This window comes from Perca fluviatilis, chromosome 11 (genome assembly GCF_010015445.1).
Source record: "Perca fluviatilis chromosome 11, GENO_Pfluv_1.0, whole genome shotgun sequence".
Taxonomy (NCBI): domain Eukaryota; kingdom Metazoa; phylum Chordata; class Actinopteri; order Perciformes; family Percidae; genus Perca; species Perca fluviatilis.
Window position 1 is genome coordinate 12,555,630 of NC_053122.1, and position 9,390 is coordinate 12,565,019.

Sequence of the window (9,390 nt, forward strand, 5' to 3'; positions counted from 1 at the left end):
CGGTAATCTACGGGAAATGCAACTGATGTACTTGCGAAGCCATTTTGGGTCCACATCAACTTGCTTGACTTAATCAGCATGCACGTCCTTGCAGATCCAAGATGGCGTCGGTTTCTTCGTAAGCCAGAGCTCCCAGACGTATCCATTCAGTCGGCTGAAATCATGGCGTCCGGCAGCACGGGGAGCAGAGTGTCTTGCGGGAGAGATTTGAATTGTGTGCCGGAGGTAGCAGACACTTTAGCTGCGGTCGCCAAACTTGGGTGAGGAGAGTGCTACACCCCGCAAGTTCTTATTTGGTCGAAGTGAGCTTACGAGAGAAACGCGCTGTTTTGCTAGCACGATGCCCGTGCGTGGGTTTGCTAGCATAATGGCAGTGCGTGATGCTTGCTAAGCTAGCCGGTGAATTATCAGCACGTGCCCAATCACAACGATGCTTGGTACTGGTGTGAAATGTTTATTATACTCATATGGGTTATGATGTTAGTATGAAGTTGGCTGAACAGTTTTGCGTTTCAGCTCTACTTGACATTATAAATCATATCAATATTAAAATGATGCGCCTTTTTTCTTTGGTGCGCAGGTTTGACTTCCTGTGCATGCCCCTGTTCCACTCGAGGTTCAGGAGAGAGTTTGAGTTGGAGCCAGCTAAATCCCGAACCGGTGCCCATACCCGATCAGACCTGCTGCTGTGCGGAAGAGGTTTGTCTTTCTACCCTCTCATCTTCTATCATATCAGCCATTAGTCGTCAATAACTTATTTTACGCTCTCTGTAAATAAGAGAACTATACCCCTGTATGCTGCCCCTGATGGATGGATGGATAACGTTAGATACATTGATAGGTGATTCTGATGGTCGAAGCAGAGGTTCAATGTCTTTACATTAGAACATTTTAGAAAATAGGAACCACAGAGCGAGACAACGCAACTTAAAAGAAATTTTCATGAAGCAGACAAGGTGTATATAGTATCACAGACAATAAATCACCAATGGATCGTAGTTGTATGACATAGCTCAAGCTACAAATATCAATGTATTAAAAAGTGGATTAGTTGAATTGTTAATAATTTGTGTGACTTGGTGGCTGTATAGCGTTTCCCCATTGATCTGTCTATTGCAGCAGGTGAATGCTAGCTTCAACATTGCCCCAAAACATGGGGCCAATAAAATTGGTATGTTATTGAGTGTTGTTTTTTTTTTTTTTTTAACTATCCATTGTGCTTTCTCTAGATTGGAATACTCTTATTGTTGGAAAGCTCTCTCCATGGATCGACGCAGATTCAGAAATCGAGACAGAGCGCAGAAACTCAGAGGCTGTAAGTTCCTCCACTTGGACAATTTCTTTGATGTACTTTTGGATGTTGATGCTTAAAAGGGTTCTTTGATCCCAAAATGTTATGGCATGAGTGAACTTATCTTGTCCAGCCTCTCCTGTCAACCCCTCTGAATCTGTCTCCTTGTGTTATCCCGTCATTCTCTCATTTCTTTTCCTGTGTTTCTCTCCAGGCTTTGGCACAGGAGTTGAACTTCTCAGCCTACCTAGGTCTGCCTGTGTTCATGATCCCTCTAAATGGCCCTCACTGTGCCAATTTAGCCCGTGTGCTGCTAAACCACATCCACACTGGACACCACACCTCAAATGTAAGACACAGCATTAACAAAATTCTACATGCACAGGTAGATTGCTTTTTATCTAGCAGAGAAGTCAGATAGACAGCTGAATGTATCACTGTTGTTGTCCACTGTGTCTGATTGTTGTCCACTGTGTCTGATTAGTTCTGGATACGTGTCCCACTGATGGCATCAGAGGACATGCGGGAAGATCTGATTGAGAATGAACCGAGCACTTGCATCGAAGACACAAGTGTTGATGAGAAGACCTGGGGCTGGTTAGTTTCACAGCGGTCCACTTCCTGAGCAGTTTGGTGCTGTCTGCATGCTAAAATACTTGTCATTGTTATTGATTTCCTTTAATATCGTGACTCATTTTGTTTACTTGCCTCTGTTCCTTTTAGGTGGCACTCATTTAGAACCCTTTGTGATTACAACAAGAGGATCTGTCTCGGTAAGAGAGCACATTGTGAAGCACCAGCCTGGGGCAAAGTCAGTGCATTAAGAAATAATTATGGCCGTGTCTGCTACTGAAAATTTACTTTTTATTTTTTATTTTTTTATTCCTGAAGCTATTGAAGTTGCAGCAGACATGCCGTCAGACGCTGTGATTGATAAGTGGCTTGGGGAACCTATCAAAGCAGCCATACTTCCCACCAGCATTTTCCTAACCAATAAGAAGGGCTTCCCAGTTTTGTCAAAAGCCCATCAGCGAATAATCTTCAGTCTTTTCAAGGTAACATTCCACAGATTCAACTGAAATTAATCTGCATCCAAATGCAGAATTGTTTCAATTAATAACAATTATTTTCTCAGTTGGAGGCCCAGTTCATCTTCACAGGCACCAGTCGCCACACTGAGAAGGACTTCCGGTCCTACCTGCAGTACCTGGAATACCTTAACCAGAACCGGCCTGCACCCAATGCTTACGAGCTCTTCGCCAAGGGCTATGAAGACTACCTGCAGTCTCCCCTCCAGGTAAGGAAGTGCTCATAGTGTTTCCCACAGTATTTAGTGAGACTGTGGTGGGGGGCGGACCTCAGACCCTCTAGGGGGTCCGGAGGCATGCTCCCCTGGAATAAAATAAAACATTTCGGAGTTAAAGGATAATTCCGGCACAAAATGAACCTAGGGGTTAATGACACATCTTTGTCATAAACCCTATGCATAAACCTCATAAATCCCACTATGTTTTGTACCGAGTCAACTGTTCTCTGGGATATGTTTTGATGGTAATCAAATGTGTCTATAGCTTGAAACAAACGGTGATTAGCTTAACGCTAGGCTTTCGGGCACTGGTAGAGTAAAATAAATTGCTATTTTATATCACTAACAAGGCTCAAAATGGCACCACACTTCCACGGTAGCATAATGTTATGCAAGTGTGTTAGCTGGGAGCATAGCTGAATTTATTGTTTATAGCACCTCATGTTTTATAAATGTAGCTATTCCAAGGTTTGAAAATCTCCGAATTGATACAGTAGAAATGCTTGATTTAGAGCATATATTTAGACCGATGTTCTGAACTCAAATATATCAGCTATTGTCAGAAATTATGAAGCAGATACATTTTTTACAGCACCTCAGTTAATTCCAAAATGTAATACATAATAGATTACTAGTTACTGTCATTTGAGAGTAATTAGTTATATTACAATAGTACTGTCTCTGATTTGTAATGCTTTACACTACTTTTGCGTTACTTCCACCAAAATAAAAGCCGAAGTATTCTTGGCAGGTAGCTTGTGAATTTCACCACGGGGTCAACAAAGTCATCTTTATCCACTTTAATACATCATCATTTATTCATATTATTTTGTATTATTAATCTGACGCTGCAAAGTAACTAAAGCTATAAAATAAATAGTTACGTAAAACGTGCAATTGTGGTGGACTAGAAGTAGCCTAATAAGTAGGATTAAATGAAATATACCCAATTAAAATTGAATCAAAGTAGCAAACTGTAGGCTATTGTTACTTTCCACCGCTTATAAAATGTAATATTACGTGTAGTAAGACTAAACATTAATTTCCGACATGTTATCTGTCAGTTGCTCGGTCACATTGCTGTCGCCACTGACAGGACACAGATGTTGTCAGTTAGCGTCTCTGGTGCTGGTTCTGACCACGGAACAGTGACTGGACAGCTCGCTTCAACGCAGCGTAAACAACTCAGGAAAATGTCGGTGTTGCAAATGTATCCGTCTCTGCAGTCAGTTCAACCACTGAATTGTAACGAGTTACTCTCATCACTGATGGACACTATGAACGTTTTTTTTTTTTTTTTTAAATCATCCATTTATTTTTAATATCATTATGTTTCGGGAGGTGGGGAGTATTAGTTTATGGGACGGTGTTCGTTACCTGTTGCCCCTAGGTGACTGATGTCGATGTCTGTCTCCACACGGTGCAGAACGCGTGATGAGGTTCTATATACGGTCTCTGTGAGGTAGCCTGGACATGTGGAGGCAAGGCCATTTCTCCCATAAAGAAATCTCCTGCTTCCTTTTCCCTGGCTCTGCTGGCTGGATACGCTAACACAGGCTTTTCCGGTGTTACAAAGAAATCTGTGACCCATCAGAATGTGTTACTGTAGTGCCGTCTACCTGCCGCAAATCATTCTGTGACTTCGCGGGAGAAATCAAACCCAGGCAGATGCCTTACTAAAACTATGTAAAATGGCGTTCTTTTCACTGTTGGTCTCTTGTTTGTTGTTACAGGTCATTTAAGACCATTATATGAAAAATGACCGAGCTCGAGAAAAATTTAAAAGTTACATATAGTCACTTTAAATAATTGTTTTCATTTTTCCAGGATTGGCCTGAGTGAGCAACTGGCTAATTGTATTTACTGGCCCAAAGTAACTTTTTTTTTTTACTGGCGTTAGAGATCTTTCCTGTAATTATAAGTGTAAAAAGATTTTCTGTTAATTACGAAACTGCTGTGACAAATTTGTCTCCTGCAGGCCAAAAATGCCAGGAGATAATTCATTTGACACATGATTTATTTGTTTTAACATATTTGGAAGTGTTTTGTTTTTTACCTTTTGATGATGAAAACTGAAGGTATTTTTCTCCTCCCTTTAGCCACTCATGGACAATCTGGAGTCTCAGACATATGAAGTGTTTGAGAAGGATCCTATTAAATATTCCCAGTACCAACAAGTAAGTCAGCCGTTCACATCACACACATCTCTCACTCTGTGTATGTTGTGAATTTGGAAACTGCATCTACACTGTGTGTAGTATCTTTAAGTTGCAGGCTCATTGTGTAGCCTACTGTGAAGTGTATTTTATTTATAGAGTTGATAGAGTAGGTTTGATAGCAGATGTATAAATGGTGGCATATTTATAGTAGTTATCTTGGCAATTCTTACACTGAGCTTACTTTTAAAATATTTGATTTGCTCTACAGTCAGTGTTTACATTTGTAACGGAAGGGAGAGCTTGTACGGACAGGACAGATTGTCACTTGTGTAGCGCTCTCACACCACTGACATGTTTCTTTTAGTGTGAAGTTTGGGTTAGACGAGACACACGACATACTGACACTCCTGTTTTTGCCTTGTCTACAGGCTGTATATAAATGTCTACTTGACAGAGTTCCAGAGGAGCAGAAAGACACCAACGTTCAGTGAGTATCTGCACCCAAATCTGCATATTAACAATATAGTTTGAATTCTTAAATTGCTGTTAGTCTGGAAAATGATTCATACCTTGAGGTTACATTTTGCACACTCTACCCCTGATAAAGCTCCATATAAATATCTCTAGTAGTTGAACAGTTTTAGTTTGAAAACTCTGGGGTTGCGTTTTAGTCTTGAGACCTTTTTGGAAACAATAACGCAGACACCCAGTTTCACTCCCTGATTGGGTTGGCCGGCAGCCTCAAAAAAGATGTCTCTTTCTCACAGGGTGTTGATGGTGTTGGGAGCAGGTAGGGGTCCCCTGGTCAATGCATCCCTGCGCGCCGCTAGACAGGCAGACAGGAAGCTGAAGGTGTACGCCGTGGAGAAAAACCCCAATGCTGTAATCACGTGAGTGGAATATATGTCAAAGCTCATGTCTGTGCCCAATAAATATTCACAGGCGAATACTTGGCCTTTGCAGTTGAACTGTTATCGTCTAAATAAATCGTAATCAATTTGTAGAGCCCAGACATTTGAAATGCCCGTGGTATTGATTCCATGCACAAACATTTGAACTGGTCCATACTTGTTAGGCTGGAGAATTGGCGCTTTGAGGAGTGGGGTGAACAGGTGACAGTGGTGTCATGTGACATGCGCGATTGGGCAGCACCCGAGAAAGCCGACATCATCGTCAGCGAGCTGCTGGGATCATTTGGTGACAACGAACTTTCCCCTGAGTGCTTAGATGGAGCCCAGCACTTTCTAAAAGGTACCTCAGTGGTGTGGTTAAAGTGAACTATCTTGGTTTCCCTTTTTTATTTTTATTGATGATCAACTACATATGTAGACGCTGTAAATGCAGAGCACCCTCCGTTGTTTGCCACATTAAACAAAAAAGGGGAAAAACATTGGTCATCCTCCATTACCCTCCATGCTTCCTTGCATCTCAAATCACTTTTTCTTTCCCCTTTTCCTCATCTGTTCTTGTCACTCTCAGATGATGGAGTGAGCATCCCCTGTTCCTACACGTCCTTCCTAGCTCCCCTGTCCTCCTCCAAGCTTTACAACGAAGTGCGGGGGTGCCGGGAACGTGACAAGGACCCAGAGTGCCATTTTGAGACGCCCTACGTAGTGCGCCTCCATAACTTCCACCAGTTGGCTGACCCCAAACCGTGCTTCACCTTCAGACACCCCACAACAGGTAGACCCAAACACACTAAACTCAAAAAGTCTTGTTCTGCTACTTGTATTCGTACTGTACACTGCACTAAAATTGAATTTGTAAAATCCATTGAAACAATCGTTTTAACCTAATGTGACTTGTAACCTAATCTCACTTCTACTTAACATTTTTATTTGTCTTATTGTCTATGTTACTTATTTACTGTATGCACTTATTGACTTGCTCTTTTCTTACCCTTATTTTACCTTGAATGTGACTGTGAGCAACTGCAACAAAATAATTTCCCCGAGGGGATCAATAAAGTATTCTGTTTCTGATACGCCAAGAAAAATACACTATACACTTTGACATGATGTGACAAGATGTTGACCGCCCTATCTGTCGTCTTTCAGATATGAACAATAACCGGTACCAGTGCCTCAGATTCTCCGTGGGTTGTAACTCGGTGCTCCATGGTTTTGCTGGCTACTTTGAGACCACGCTGTACAAAGACGTCACACTCAGTAAGTCATTTTTATAAAGCGGAAGTCATGTTATGCTAAGATTAGATCTAAATTAATGTTCATATTGTGTGTTTGTGGCAGGTATAAAACCAGATACACATTCACCTGGAATGTTCTCCTGGTTCCCCATCCTCTTCCCCCTCAAAGTAAGTTTTGCACCCAGTCAATAAAATACTTTGGTCTTCTAAATGTAACGGTATACATAATTATATTCACAAATGAATCCTTCCTACTTCCTTCCAATAGCAACCCATCCTTATATCCCGGGATGATGATGTCACAGTGCGATTCTGGCGCTGTAACAACGGGAAGAAGGTGTGGTATGAATGGGCCGTGACCGAGCCCTCCTGCTCTGCCATCCACAATCCAGCAGGACGCTCCTACACAATCGGCCTGTGAAGATGACTCATCAGCACACCCGCCAACACACATACACACACGTTTCTGTAAAATTTGGTGGCAGGTAAAGGCTCTTTTTATAAACACATTTAAAACCTGAACTTGTGATGCGACACTGCTAGTGTGCATCTGGGTTTTAAAAAGACTATTGGTAGGCACTTTTTGAGCCGGCAATGAAGAAGTTGATTGGATAAACCAGCTTTTGAGGAGTCTTATCACCGGTACACAAAGTGTATTATTGCTGTGCCAGTGGCTCATCCAGATTAGGTCAAACACCTCGCCACTGGTTTATATTTTAATGTGTGGTTTTTGTTTTTTTTTCTGTTCTGAGCAGACATACATACACGCTCAATCCAACAGAACATTTGCCTTACCAAACACATTCCTTACCAGTACTTGCATACTGATAAAAACACAATTCTCCTCAACACTAGAGGGTCGGAGGAAGTTTAAGATCAGGTCACATACCATATTGTTGGGGGACTGTCCCTTCATACCTTTTTTTTATTTTGTTTCTGTATGTTTGAACTATGTTAATAAAAACACTGTAATGTTCTCCATATTCTCTGCACTTTGTTTGATACCACTATGCTCAGATCGGAATGTAAATTATTGTAAATGTTTGAATAATTGAATAATTTTAGAATGGAACAGGAGCAGTGTTAGTTTGTTTAAATGAGATGGCAAACTAAGCTGTAAGGGGTTGTCCAGTAGATGGCACCCTCAGATGATAATCTGCTGGACCACAAGAACTCAAAATCGATGGTATACTCCACTCCCCTAACCTAATATGTTTAGTAGACCAATAGAGGGACAACTGGGAGGTGGGTGGTATAAATTTACTTTGCTGTGAGAAGAAATTCATTATCTCAGGATCCTTGTACTGCAGCACTTCTAGGCCTGTCAGATGTAATAAAACTTAGTCATCCAATCTAAATTTGAAACTATAATGCAGTGTACAAATGTGTTTCGGTGTCAGTGCTTGTCGAGAGCAATTTAACTAAAAGCACTTAAATATGCTCTTCAATCACAGCTGACAGATCCGGCTCAATATGATTGTTTGCCAGCATGAGCATTTCTGGAGCCTGGCGCCACTTCCTGACACATCTATTCTGTACCCGTGCCTTGCAAAGTCTTACTTGGAAATTATCGTTTCTTTGAGTCTGAGTGTAGGCCCACAAAGACACGCCCTGTCTGGTCTTATCATGTTTCTTGCACTAGTTTGTACAGTTTACAAGTCACAGTTGCTTAAGATAGGAATGCAACTGGGGTCAAAAAAGGATTTTAGTGTTTTTTGCATGCTTGAGCAATTGAGGGGAAAAATGCATACAGATCTCAACCATGTAAGATCCTACACTGTTAAGCATATTTATGCAGGCAATTATAATAAATTGATAAACTTACACTTAAAAGTTACCATAAACTATCATTTGACCTAATTTTTTAGATGTAGATTTGGCGTTAACGAGGTAACTTCAGGTTCAACCCAGGGTTTTGTGTATCACGACGGCAGATCACTTGTTACCGGGTTAAATCGCCGTGGTAATTTATGATGAACACATTTTTGGAGATTAGCGATCAACCGGTATAAAAGCACCGCCTACCGACCAATCAATACTCGGTTGATAACGGCGTCACCGTTTTTAGAAGATCCGGTAGAGCTCGGTGCGCGCGGGTGCGCGGAGAAAGAGAGGCGCTCATAAAGTTAAACATTTAGAGACCGACAAACCCGTCAACATTACCTGATGGGTATTATTATATAGATTTTCAGCGGAGGGAATTATATATAGGCTAGTTGTCGGCTTCTTGAGCCGTGTGTTGCCAATGCGCACATCGGTTTGAATTATGTTTTAATGTTTTTTTATTTGCTCCCATGATGGCTTACCACTGCCAGGGTTCAGAGCCAGCCCGAGGCATAAGCGGCTGCTTGGGGCCCCCTGGCCACTAGGGGGCCCCCAACCGAGTGTTGTTTTTCCCTGTTAACATTCGCCGACAGTCCCATCTGGGCTCCCGTAGTTCCGAATGGGCCCAGCCCTCCCCCTGCACATTTGCCATAGTGATACCATA

The 9,390-nt window shown here is 41.8% G+C and overlaps 1 protein-coding gene across 1 annotated transcript; it reads left to right on the forward strand.

The window, feature by feature from the left end:
• The first annotated feature begins 56 nt into the window (after positions 1-56).
• prmt5 (protein arginine methyltransferase 5) lies at positions 57-7,349 on the forward strand. The gene is made up of 16 exons (XM_039816724.1): positions 57-260; positions 581-699; positions 1,230-1,315; positions 1,506-1,640; positions 1,776-1,888; positions 2,015-2,064; positions 2,183-2,346; positions 2,427-2,588; positions 4,697-4,774; positions 5,185-5,243; positions 5,524-5,646; positions 5,832-6,007; positions 6,236-6,439; positions 6,814-6,924; positions 7,006-7,070; positions 7,171-7,349. The coding sequence occupies exons 1-16, from the start codon at positions 79-81 to the stop codon at positions 7,321-7,323; spliced, it is 1,980 nt and encodes a 659-aa protein (XP_039672658.1). The 5' UTR covers positions 57-78; the 3' UTR covers positions 7,324-7,349.
• Positions 7,350-9,390: the final 2,041 nt, after the last annotated feature.